This window comes from Hemicordylus capensis, chromosome 2 (genome assembly GCF_027244095.1).
Source record: "Hemicordylus capensis ecotype Gifberg chromosome 2, rHemCap1.1.pri, whole genome shotgun sequence".
Classification (NCBI taxonomy): domain Eukaryota; kingdom Metazoa; phylum Chordata; class Lepidosauria; order Squamata; family Cordylidae; genus Hemicordylus; species Hemicordylus capensis.
The window spans coordinates 192,642,667-192,656,168 of NC_069658.1; the positions used below are offsets into that span (position 1 = coordinate 192,642,667).

The 13,502-nt window shown below is 47.4% G+C and overlaps 1 protein-coding gene across 7 annotated transcripts in view; it reads left to right on the forward strand.

Moving 5' to 3' along the window:
* Positions 1 to 7,692, forward strand: part of HDAC7 (histone deacetylase 7) — a 248,207-nt gene extending 240,515 nt beyond the window's left edge. For all 7 annotated transcript variants that reach the window (XM_053297649.1, XM_053297653.1, XM_053297648.1 and 4 more), the window contains 5 exons: positions 2,430 to 2,548; positions 3,920 to 4,053; positions 4,773 to 4,857; positions 5,036 to 5,168; positions 6,703 to 7,692. In XM_053297649.1, the coding sequence (XP_053153624.1) occupies positions 2,430 to 2,548; positions 3,920 to 4,053; positions 4,773 to 4,857; positions 5,036 to 5,168; positions 6,703 to 6,745 (514 nt within the window). In that variant the 3' untranslated portion in view covers positions 6,746 to 7,692. The remainder of the gene's footprint in view (positions 1 to 2,429; positions 2,549 to 3,919; positions 4,054 to 4,772; positions 4,858 to 5,035; positions 5,169 to 6,702) is intronic.
* The last annotated feature ends 5,810 nt before the right edge of the window (positions 7,693 to 13,502 follow it).

Genomic DNA, 13,502 nt, shown 5'->3' on the forward strand with positions numbered 1-13,502 from the left:
GTGTATAGTTGGCAGTGAGTCTTGTTGAATCTAGTGGGACTTACTTCCCAGTAAACATGACTAAATGTAGGATCAGGCTGTAAATCTCCATTTCGTGGATGGTCAAGAGTTGCATGCGCACGCACCTCTGCTGACAGTCTGAGGGCTCCCTTCCAGCATTCCTAGGAAACTATCTGGAAAGCTACAGAATCTCAAGACAGGGCCCAAAGTTCTGCTTAGCCTTTGGGCCCTTTTCGCATGTTGTTTTGTGGCATGGGAGCTCCTGCATCTTGGCTCCTTCCCACACTTTAAAAGTGATATCAGAAGCCAAAGGACCTGGAGGAGGAGCCTCTGTTGTGGCTCCTCCCCACACCAGCATTACCCAGTTTCTGGGAGGGCTGGGGGGCTTCCCACATCATCATAATCCTTAACATGTTTATAGCTCTTGTAAAGCACGGGGGCAGACAGAGGGGAAAGTTTGAGGAGGAACTCCTCACTTAAATACTTTTGGGCGGGGGAGGAAAATGTGTTTTGGAAGAGAGTTCATTATGAGGGGTGACTCCTCAGATGCTTGGGGAGGATCTGCACCTCTGTTGTAGGGTGTTCAAAAAAAGCACTTCCCATACATTACGCTGTTTATATAACTAACAACAATCCTGTAAAGTAGGTCACTATTATTATCCCCATGTTGCAGATGGGAGGGAGGCTGAAGCTGAGAAAGTGTGGCTTGCGTAAGGCCACTTAGTGAGTTCATGGCAGAGGCAAAACAGGATTCCTGATGTGTAGCTTGGTCTCTGCCCAGGGGCTCTAACTTGGGTCACCGGATGTTGGACTACAACTCCCACCATCCCTGCTCAAAGTGGCCATTGGCTATTGTGGCTGGGAATGATGGGAGTTGTAGTTCAGTAGCATCTGGGGACCCAAGTTTGAGAACCCTTGTCTTAGGGAGTTTGCTACACCCACTCTTGGCTACCTTCACAACACAGGAAGGAGCTGCACGCTGGCAACCTCCTGGGCTGCAAAGACACTGTGAGAAGGGGATCCTTAAAACTTCATCCTGCCACGTGGCCAGAACCAGTTCCCCACCCCAGGGCTTAGGCCCCATGAATGAGGTTGACAACGCTTGGCAGAACCCCCAGCTTGGAATCGCAAACCCAGGACGTGCCAAGCTTGGGCTTTGGCAAAAGGCCACCCTCCCACAGCTGCCCAGCACATGTGCTTTGATTGTGCTTAAAAGGGCTCTATAAATAGTTCTCCCCCCGCCCCTTGCTGCACACAGAAATGCTGCTCCCAGGCCCTACGGATATCGTGCCTCTTTGAGTCTCTTGCCAAGCATGACCCAGCTGATGGATGGGCCTTTGAGAAAGCTGGGAGTCTCGTCCCAGTGGGCAAGATTGCGGGCCGATCGGGCTCTCTGTAAGAGGGCTGGGAAAGGTTTGCACACTGGGCCATCTCACAAGGAACTCGAGGCTCAGCCAGCTTACCCTTGGCGTTGCTGGGAATCGATCCAAGCCCACCCGCTCCCTTGCTTTCCTGGGGGGTGCTGGAGAATAGCCTCTTCATGGAAATGTGGGCTCCGGATTGTTTTCTTCCAGAAGAGACTGTATGGAAATGGTTCTAGAAAGCAAGGCATACAATAGAAAGCCGAGGAACTGCTTGAGGAGAGGAAACGGTGGCTGTGCAGGACCATTTTGAAACACATGAAAGGATTGGAAAAAGAAAAGGGGGAACAGGATTATGTACAATCCTGTTATGTATCTGCCATGGTTTTATGGGAATTCAGAAAAGGGGTAAGACATATAGTACTGGGCACATTATTTGACTTCCTGAACATCTTAGTCCTCAAAAGAAAAGAAAAGAAGAAAACCAAGTTTCTAATCCTTCTGGTTATACCAATATGCTTGAAAATATAGAGGCAATGTCTACTGAGATTGTGGAAGCCAGAGAGGTGACAGAATAAGGGCCAAACTATGCATGATGCTAAGGAGCTTATGGTAGGGGCAATGTACTGCTCACCTTGTTCCATGACTAAGCAGGTGGAAAAGGAGGAGAAGCAACTGTTGCCTGTTGTTTTTAAAATGACAGCTGCATTTCTCAGGAAATTAAGTTCTGTGTGTAATACTGGATTCTGTGTCTTTTCTGTGCTTCTGCAGAATATGTTCAACCCTGACTGTACACGTCCAATTTCCACACACAAACTCTGCCTCCCCTAATCAAATTGTGTTCAAAACCAAGAAGTAAATATTAAGTAAACTTATGTACATCCCACTTAGCTTGCATATTGAGTTTCCATTGCAGATTTATTTATTTATTTTGATGCAGAATTCTGGACCACTATTACAACCAGGCAATGCTATGATTTCTACCAAAAGTTGAAGATGGGAGCATTAACTGCAGTAGCACTGTATCTAAGATGTTACCTAAGCTTGGTTTTGTTTTTCCTTTTGCAGGACAGTTGTGATGCCGATTGCACATGAATTCTCACCGGACGTGGTGCTAGTGTCCGCAGGCTTTGATGCAGCTGATGGCCACCCACCCCCACTGGGAGGCTACAAAGTTTCAGCCAAATGTAAGCCTCCTTCAGTGTCATCTAGACAGGAAGGGAAGTCAAGAGTGGCTTGGTTCCAACGATTCAATAAATCATGGTTTGATGGATTATGAACACAGTGGGAAGGGGTGTTGAACCCACACACTTGCCCTTTCCTTTTCTTTTCAGTGCAGAGCAGTGATGCAAACATCCTGGTTAGTGAAACCACAGCTCCACATGTTGGCAAAACCCAGGATCTGTGGTTTAACTGTGGTTTATAAAGCAATATATGAAACCAAGATCAGATCTCAGTTTAATACCTTGGTTCAGAGGACACATGGAATTGAGGCTTAAGTAACCAGGATTCCTTCCTTGCAGTGGGTACACGAGGGAAGGAGACGAGGGGACATAGGAGCTTAGTGCCCCTTTCCACCACGTTCACAATCCAGCAAGCCACGATTGGCTGGATTGTCTGAATCAGCCCATAGTCTGAGCATGGAGACCAGCGTGTGATATGCAGTTTGTTAATAGCAGGACATTGATTTGACACAGAGAACATCTGCCCAGATGCCATGCAGGCAGCTGTTGGGCACTCCTGTTGCCATTGCAGTTCAGCACCCAGCCAGCTGTTTGGATGGTTTTGAGGGGGAAAGCACATGAAAGCATATCCTACTGGATCACTGGGGTTCTCTGTCCATGGTTGTTCTAGATCTGTGGTTTTTCAGGTTATGCTTTGGGTAACCCTGAGATTCCTTGGAAGCTTTCCAGAGATTCCTCAATAAGGTCAGGACTGACAGTCAAGCTTTTTTTGGAAGACATCTTGCCCCTCACAACCTACAATTGAGTATGTGCCAAGACTCATAATCGTGCAGAGTGAGAGTGAGGCTCAGCAGATCTGGCCAGAGCTAGTGGGGACTGAGTGTGCACTTTAGAACCCTTCTCAGAATCCTTTGCAAGGATCCCATGGTAGACCCACAGAGGCTGACATGGGAATGATTTCCTGGAGTCTGACAGTCCCTCTTATTATTACTAGATAAGAATAAAGAGCTTTCTTTTCTGCCCCCTTTATTTTATTTATTTATGTATTTGATTTTGATTTTTTGGCAAAATTGTTCAACCTTTCTGCACAAAAGCTCAGAGCCTAGTCAGAGATTCAGAAAGGGCTTATCAGAAGTCCTCTTGTGGGCATGTATAATCTCAGAATGCAAGTTTGGGGGTTGATGATTGGAAAGCTGGCCCAGCTCTCATTGTGTTCTGAGCGGTACAATCTTATTTCCACCAACCTCCAGCCCCTTGAGTTACATCATAGCTTTCACCTCCCCGAATGGAGCCCGCGTTCAAGGAAGACGGGATTAACACCACCTTCAAGAAGTAATGCAGAGTGATCTGTTTTCCCTTGATTTCCCCCTGCAGGTTTTGGCTACATGACTAGGCAGCTGATGAGTGTGGCTGGAGGAGCCCTTGTTCTTGCCTTAGAGGGAGGCCATGACCTGACTGCCATCTGTGATGCCTCAGAGGCCTGTGTCTCAGCCCTGCTGGGTAACAAGGTGAGGGGAACACAGGCCTAGCAGAGTCCGAGGGAGCATCTAGGACTTTTCATAGAGTCCCACTTCATGTTAGAATTCAGCCCCAATCATAGAATGTGTAACAGAATATAGTCTAGAGGAGAGTGCCTCTGAGTACGTGCAGAGTTCTTGTTGAGTTTAATTTCTGAACTCAAGGCTTGTTTATATTTGCAAATTTAGGGAAATGACAGTGCTCTTCCCATCCATTCATTGCAAGTAAACAGGTTTATTTTTTTCCTGCAAATCACATCTTTCCCAATTTTGGTAGTGCCCTGGGAGGTACCAGCTAAAACCCAAAAGGAAAACTCACCACAGAAGGAAAACTATCATTAAAATGGTGGTTCAGTCTTTCTGTGAGTTGTTTTGTCTTGCCCTTTCTCCAAGGAGCCTGAAGCAACATGGACGGGTTTCTTTCCTTTCCTTCTCTTTTTGCAACAATCCTGTGAGGTAGGTTAGGCTGATAGTGACTGACTTCCCCAGGCCATCAAGGGAACTTCATGACTGAGAAGGGATCTGAAGAATCCAGCTTTCCTTAGCTGACATCTGACACTCGATGCCAGTGTTTCTCAACCTCCTATTAGTCGAGGCACATCTTTTCCCTCCACTAAAACTGGATGCTTGCTTGCTTCCCACCCCCACCCCTTACAGATGTACTTTTAGTGTGCAAATGTAAGTATGACAGGAATCCTTTTATTCCGTAGCTGGAGCCCCTCCCAGAAGAGACCCTGAAGCAGAAGCCGAATGCTAACGCCGTGCGCTCCTTAGAAGCGGTGATTCGAGTACAGAGTGAGTGGCGAGGAGGCCCTTTTTTATGTCAGGGTGGGAGAGATATGGAGAAGATGGATGCATTCCTGGGAGCTGCTTCTGTCCCTTGCCCTTTGCCGTGGGCACCACTTGGCATCCCGGCACTCAAAGCAAAATGCATCACTTTCAATGCATTACTAATTGCACCTCTTCATTCCAGGCCAATACTGGAGCTCCGTGCGGCGTTTTGCCCCCACCATGGGCTATTCATTCTTGGAAGCACAACACCACGACGCAGAAGAGGTAGAGACTGTGACAGCACTGGCCTCGCTTTCTGTGATGACAGAAAAAAGGTGATTGTGCCTCTCGGCCCCTCGGATGGTCCAGCGTATTAAAGCAGTCAAGTGTGGAGAAAACAGGAGTTAAGTTTCAGAGTCAGGCTGCAAAGAGAAAATTATGTGGGAGGCAGTCGTTTCTGGAGGTGGAAGGTCTCAGGCAAAGTAACTGTGCCTAAGGAAAAGGCAACCTCCAGACAGTTTTTTAAGTTAAACATTTGGCTGCTGCAACCTTTAATTCCAAGATAGGCTCACAAAAGAAGAGCAGGAGGAAATGTTCCCAGATACAATTCCCACTGCCGCTCCCATACCATGAAATGTGCTAGGAATTCCAGCCATGCATGTTTGAAAGGCCATTTGACAACAGTGAACTTGCTTGGAAGATGAAAAATATAGACGCTGCCCAGCCCCTGGGATTGTGATGCCTGTCCTGAGGAGTCCTTCAGTAAGGAAGGGCAGCCACCATTTTCTAAAGAGCTAGTGTGGGGGAGCAGATGAGAGTGCTTGATTTGGACCTGGGAGATTTACACTGCATCCTGAAGTTCCCTGGGTGGCCTTGGGCAAGTCTGCTTCACGGGACGGTTGTGAGGATAAAATGAGAAATTCCCCATGTATGCTGCCTGAGCTCCTTGGAAGAAGGGCAGGATACAAGTATAGCCAGTGAGTAAATAAGTGATCTCAGCCAATCAGTTTACGTTGACTTGGATGGGGCCGTAGCCAGTGGTAGAGAACCTGCTGTGTGTGTCAGAGGTCCCCGGTTCAATTGCTGGCATCTTCAGGCAGGACTAGGAAAGAACCCTAGAGAGCTACTGCTGGTCAGACTAGACAGTAGAATAGGCTGGGGTGGTAACTAGATGACCCAGTGGTCTGGTTCAGTATAAGGCAGTGGCATATGTGTTCATTTGACTTGACTCATTCTATGCCTCTTTGACTTTATGCTCAGGATCTGACTGTGCATATCTGGGGCTGGGAGTTAATTCCTCCTGGGCCGAATAATCTATTGGCTTCCAACCATTCCAAAATGATATAGCCCAGTCTGTTTGTGCTCTCCCATGTCATGCTAATCCAGAGGTCACCTCCTGCTGTTGCTGCTACTGCACAAGTCTTCAAGAGCAGCCCCATCTAGACTGCAATCAATAAATATAAATCAATTACATAATATTGTGGCAGTCGGTCCTTGAGGTTACAGATGCATGTATACTGGTTAGCAGGTTTCTGTTCTCCAAAATATCTATCACCTATAGGATGGATTGTAGAAGGTCCTCCAGGTTAAAATTTAAGAACTTTTAGGGCACATCTTCACATTATACTGAGTTAACTATCACTTCCCCCAAAAGAAAATTGGTGTTTTATAAGGGTGCTGAGCCTACCACCTCCATCCCATTTCCTTCAGAGAACCACAATTCCCAGGGTTCCCTAGATAGAGAGAATGACTATTGAAACAGTTCTGTCAGTGGTATTAGAGTGCCTTTATCCAATAGGATCTCAGAGTCCCTATGATGATGCAAATGTGTGTGTGTTTCTCCCCCCCCCCCGGTTTCCTCTGCTTTAGGCATCAAGATGAGCCAATGGAAGAAGAACCAATGAATCAGTGAAGGCCCATTTCACCCTCCAACAGGAAGGCAGCTTACTCTGTTACTTGTACCACAGTCCTGGCTCCCACCTGCTGCATAGCCCACGTTGCCCTGAGCCACAAGACGAGAAAACTGAGACTTCAGGCAAAAGCTCTGTATCAGAGGTTTCTGGCAGGACACCCGGGACAAGTGGCTGCCCCTAGGAGCTGCCGCAGGTGGAACTCCACAGTGCAAGCAGCAGTCCCAAACCTGAGGTCCTCTCTGGGAACCTGCTTGGGTCACAAATGTGCCCAGTGGGATACCAGGACTGGATCCAGACTGCAGAACTGGAGAGTTTGCTCTGATGCTGGGGTGGCATCTTTCCCCCTCCGGAACCAAAGACACCCTATGGAGAGATCCTGCTGGAGAGGAGCCAGGAAATTGTCCCTACTCTCTCTCTTTCCTAAGCAAGGCATGTCACCTTCTTCCAGGATGCCCCCACTTCATGAGAGCTGGGCTTTGCAAGACGAGAACTTGCCGAAGAATACCTCTGATGACAAACAGTTGGCAGCATCTTTGAGGAGTGACACAGCCCAGTTCCAGCTAACCACTGTCCCAAACGTACCCTTTTGGTCTAGGACCTCCCTAATTTGCACTATATACAGATCATGCAGACACAGACTTTGTCTACTTGTGGAAACAAATTGCATCTCCTTGTGGACTTGCACCCTTGACATGACCATTCCTCCAGCATGAAGGCACTATGTAAAAATACACAACTCAGTGGTGCTTGTTGCTGGTTGGTTTGCCCTGATCCATGAAAGCAGGCAGCCTTATTCCAAAGAACAGACTTTGATGGCGGAGGGGGAGAAAGCGAGCAAGGCAGTTGTCCTGTTATCTCAACCAAAATGGAGAATTTTTGATTCCTGCGGATCTCATTTGTTTGGGGGATGCTTTTGTAAAACAAAGGAAAAAGAATTTCTAGTCTTTATGGTATGTTGGAAAATGGCAAGGTGTTTCTGCAAATGCTCCATTTTTCAGGTCAGAGGAACGTGTCCCATGTAGCTACCTGCTACTTCCTTCTGTCGTATGGAAAGGTAGCTAATTCTCACCTGTCAAAGGGCCGCTACCAGCCTGACAAGCTTCCTACAGAAACAAGCACTTGTGTGTAGGGGGAAAATGTATGGAGTCTCCATGTCAACTGTCATGTGTGACTACCGTACATGCTTCAGTGTGTGTATCTGCAGTCTACATCTGCTGGAAAGCCACAATCACTAGCAGCTTCCCAGTCTATGACAATGATCCACACATGGTCTGGATGTTTTTTCCTACACTAAAGCACTTCCCTTGTGGGAAATTCATCATGTTTGAAGGGGTCCTAAATCTCACGGGCTACAGCCAGATTTAAGGGAGGTGGGGAGAGCTGTATCACTGCCTGGGGCCTAGATAATGGGGGTGTGGGGTGCGTGGGGGGGACACAATGCAGTGTACAGACCATGTATAGAAACCGCTGGATCTAAAAATCAAACAGTAAATCGAGCCTTTGCTGCACTCCAGGTATGTTGCTTTTTTATCAGCAGGCGCTGGACTATTCTTTACATATCTGAGCTCTACTTCCATTGCTCAAACATCAGTAATACAGTACAGATCCCTTGTCTTTACATGGAATCTTCATGGCCTGCCCTTAGTCATTTGATGATAGCAACCCGATTGTACACAGAGCTAAGGCACCTAACACTTGAAAATACAGAGCCTGTTCACACAAGCAGCCCTACCCAGGCTTGAGCAACCCTACTTGGGTAGGGCTGTATGAAAGGATGGGATCGAAGCTGATCCCAGCACTGCCTCCCTGGGTAGCCCAGGAATTTAACCTGACTTTTTACCTGGGTAAAAGCACACCCTTTTACCAGGCACAGAGAGCCGGGCACCTATAGCACCTGATTCATGGGGGAATCCCTAAATGGACCGTGATTGTCACGTGGTGCATTGTGGGATATCTGGAGGCTGTGATGCATTTTTCCAGTTTCCAGAACACCTCGCAGCTGATGGCAGCGCCAGTTGCGTGGCCGTGAAACTGAGATCGATGTTGGATCATCGGCGGAAGGTAGGTGTTATCCTTCCTTCCCCCTGCCCACTACCCGGCGGGTAGACCGGGCCTCCGGCAATCGGTGTGCTTTGTGGCGCGCGCATGCGCGCGCGCAAAGCCTGCCTCCTTCACTCGCCTGCAGGATTTCAAAGCGAGAGGAGCTCTGTTCGTGAGCTCCTCTCTTTGGTTAAAGCAGCCATCAGGTGAGGACTTGGGCGGGCGGGCAGCTGGGAGGGAGGGCTGGCGGGCGGGCGACAGCGGCTGCAGTGGTAGTTCCTCTAATCCGCTCGGGGCGGCAGCTGGTTTCCAGCGCCCCCGTTACTCTGTTAAATACGGCCTCTGGCAGGGGCAAAGAGGCAGGAGGGGTAAGCAAGCCCTCCCGCCCTTAAAGAAATACCCCCCACCCGGACCCAAACCAGCCCAGTCCCGAACCGGTCCGGCAGTTTGGCCATTCTTTAGAATGGCCTCCGGACCGGTTCGGACACACCCCTAGACTAAAGCAGCACACTGGTTTATATGTGACTTCATTAATTTGTATGCGGCTGCATCCCACGGGCTCAGAGTGAGTTACAGCAAGTTTTAATTTTTAAAGCAGAAATGTATGCTCCTCAAAAGGGCTCACAATCTAACTTAAAGAATGTGGGGGATAAAAGAAGCCAAATGAACATTAAAAATGACACTTTATAGACATAAACTGATTAAGCAGCTAATTCTTTCCATGCCCTTATCAAAAAAACAAAGATGGTTAAGAAAATAAAATCCTGAAACCAGCCCTCCTTCCCTCAGCGTAGCATCCTCAGCTCATAAATTGTAGCACACATTCTCTTTGACTCTATCTCCTCCTCAGCCCTTTGTTTTGTTCGACTTGGTTTGGTTTTGTTTTTTAAGTGGAAATTTAATTGTGTAGCCACGCAAATAGTGTCCGTACATGCATGGACACCACGCAAATGGCCTCCGCGCATGCGCAGAGGCTGGAATCATGCCACTGCCACTGCCACACAGGCAGCTTCCTAAACAAGGCAACACACATGCTTGGGGCCATGTGGCTCTGGCAGCTGCATTAGCCAGGTAAGAACCTTACTACCCCTCTCACCACTCCCACCATACCACCTCTCAGCATTTCCAAGACCCCCACCCATTTACTTGTAATGGGGAATCTGGCAATACTTTACAAGCATTAGTTCACCAAACCAGTTTGGTCAAGTGGACCAGCCAGTCAGTTTAACCGAACCGGTTGGGCAGCATGTGGTTCGGCTCGAATTTGATTCAAATTTGAGTTGAACTGTGATTTTTGGTGTGTGCACCCCCCTAGTGGTGTTTGCATAGAGAGAGGCCAAATATATTTAAAATAAAGATTAGTTGTTCCACAAAGAAAAAACAAAAGATTGTTTTCCCCAATAAATACACAGTCCAAAGCACAACCAATAACAGTTTTCTGCCCTTCAGTCTGAGTCCCTTTCTGCCAGCTTCTTCCATAACTTCCAGCTGACTCTACAGCACACATTTATAGAAATCCTGCTGTCAATCTAAATACCTGGCAACAGTTGCCATGCTTAACTCACTAAACCCCTAGACTAAATGGTCATGGATCCCACCGTGCTGCCACCACGTGTCACAGCCCTGTGATCCTTAGCTTCACCACTGCCACCAAGTAGACTTTTGTATTTTTCCTGGCTGGGTCTACTAAAACAGGCTTCCAAACCTGTCCCATCCAAGGTTAGGTAGGGTGGAAAGGCTTCTAAGCGTGGGGTGGGGAAACAGACAGTAGCTACACATTTTTAACTTCAAAACAAGAACACTTTACTTTGAAATAGTTCAATTCAAAACAATAGTTCTATTGGGAAATTTAGTACAAAACAGCAACCATATGAGCACAAGGAAGAAATGAAATATGAGCAAAATGCATCCAATCTATCCAGCCCTAATACTGGGCCCTCACTCAGAGTCCTTTCCAAGAGTCTTCTTGCCACAAACCTGACTTGTCTCTTGCTCAGCCTCAGGTCCTGCCCTTCCTTCCTTCGCTACCTCCCTCCCAGTTCTGGGGGTTCAGTCCCAGACTTCAGCTGCTTTAGGAGTCATTCAATCCTCCAGAGAGTCATAAATCTCCCAGTGATTTCTCCACTCTCTTTCCAGGACCAGTTCTGATTCTCTCTGATTGTGACAGCAACTCCTTCTCTTGAACTCTCTTCAGCTCTCCAGCTTGCACTGCACTCTAAACTCTGCTGAAGGCAGCCTCCTCATATTCTCTTTTTCCTTCCAATTGTTTTCAGACAAACCAATCAACACAACTCAAGTTCTCTCTTTTATTTTAAAACATACCCAATCAAATCAAATCCTCTTTTTCCTCCAAACTCAAACCAGTATATTTCTTTGCCCTCCAAAACCAAACTGTAGAACAGGAGCTGTGAACCTTTGACCCCTGCCCAGCTTTTTAACATAGGGTATAAGCAAAGCAATTCCAATACAGAAGTCTAATAGACCAAAAAAAAGGGGTGGGGGGTGGGGGTGGTTTGGGGCCCATTCCTTCACAACAACACACAAATGTTTCTAACTAATAAGTTCTTCACATCATACATAACCAGCCCCAACATAAGAAGCTGCCTCATACTGAGTCAGACCATTGGTCTATCTAGCTCAGTATTGTCTACGCAGACTGGCAGCAGCTTCTCCAAGGCTGCCGGCAGGAGTCTGTCTCAGCCCTATCTCGGAGGTGCCAGAAAGGGAACTTAGAACCTTATGCATGTAAGCATGCAGGTGCTCTTCCCAGAGCAGCCCCATCCCCTAAGGCAGGGCTGCTCAACTTCGGCCCTCCTGCAGATGCTGGCCTACAAGTTATATAAAAATATATAACATCCCTACAATCAGGCTCTGTACCGGAGAACTGGAAAGTAGCAAATATAACACCAATTTTCAAAAAGGGATCCAGGGGCGATCTGGGAAATTACATGCCAGTTAGCCTAACGTCCGTTCCAGGCAAATTGATGGAAAGCATCCTCAAAGATAAAATTGTAAAGCACATAGAAGAACAGGCCCTGCTGGGGGAGAACCAGCATGGCTTCTACAAAGGGAAATCTTGCCTCACAAACAGTTTGGAGTTCTTTGAGAGTGTCAACAAGTGTGTGGATCAAGGTGATCCCGTTGACATAGTATACCTGGACTTCCAAAAAGCTTTCGACAAAGTTCCTCATCAAAGACTCCTGAGAAAACTTAGCAGTCATGAGATAAGGAGAGAAGTACATGTGTGGATTGGTAACTGGTTGAAAGAAAGGAAACAGAGGGTAAGGATAAATGGAGAGTTTTCACAATGGAGGGAATTAAGGTGTGGGGTCTGTACTGGGACTGCTGCTTTTTAATTTATTCATAAATTATCTAGAAGTAGGGGTAAGCAGCAAGGTGGCCAGATTTGCAGATGATACCAAACTCTTCCGGGTAGTGAAATCCAAAGCTCCAAAAGGATCTCTCCAAGTTGGGTGAGTGGGCAACAAAATGGCAAATGCGGTTCAATGTTGGCAAGTGTAAAGTGAAGCACATTGGGGAAAAAAACCCCAACTTCAAGTATACATTGATGAGATCTGAGCTGTCGGTGACTGACCAGGAGAGGGATCCTGGGGTCGTGGTGGACAGCTCGTTGAAAGTGTCGACTCAATGTGCGACAGCTGTGAAAAAGGCCAATTCCATGCTAGGGATCATTAGGAAGGCAACTGAAAATAAAACGGCTAATATTATAGTGCCTTTATACAAAACTATGGTGTGGCCACACTTGGAATACTGCATGCAGTTCTGGTCACCACACCTAAAGAAAGGACATTGTCAAGCTGGAAAAGGTGCAGAAAAGGGCAACCAAGATGATCAGGGGCCTAGAGCACCTTTCTTATGAGGCAAGGCTACAACATGACCTGGTGCTATTTAGTTTAGAAAAAAGACGACTGCGAGGTGACATGATAGAGGTCTATAAAATCATGCGTGATGTGGAGAAAGTGGATAGAGAGAAATTCTTCTCCCTCTCACATAACCCTAGAACCAGGGGTCATCCCATGAAATTGATTGCAAGGAAATTTAGAACTGGCAAATGGAAGTACTTTTTCACACAACGCATAATCCACTTGTGGAAATCTCTGCCATGAGATATGGTGACAGCCAACAGGCTGGATGGCTTTAAGAGGGGTTTGGATAACTTCATGGAGGAGAGGTCTATCAATGGCTACTAGCCAGAGGGCTATAGGCCACCTCCAGCCTCAAAGGCAGGATGCCTCTGAGTACCAGTTGCAGGGGAGTAACAGCAAGAGAGGGGACATGGCCTCAATGCCTGCCTGTAGGCTTCCAGTGGCATCTGGTGGGCCGCTGTGTGAAACAGGATGCTGGACTAGGTGGGCCTTGGGCCTGATCCAGCAGGACCGTTCTTATGTTCAGTTCCCATGATCTATTGTCCACTGTGACTGGGGATTATGGCAGTTGTAGTCCAAAAACAGCTGGGGTGCCTAAAGGGAATATCTTCCAGTGCTCACATGTAGTTTCCCAGGGCAGACCCTGCTTAGCAAAGGGGACAATTTATGCTTGCCACCACAAGACCAGCTCTCTTCTTCCAACATCATCATGGCACTACTTTCTGAAGGCAGCCACCTGCAAAATGGCTGTCCTTGGAGAGTTGGGTTGGGGTGGGGTGTAAAGAGTGAGAGCTGTCATCCCAGGTGTAGTGGCAAGAGTATCTCCCGA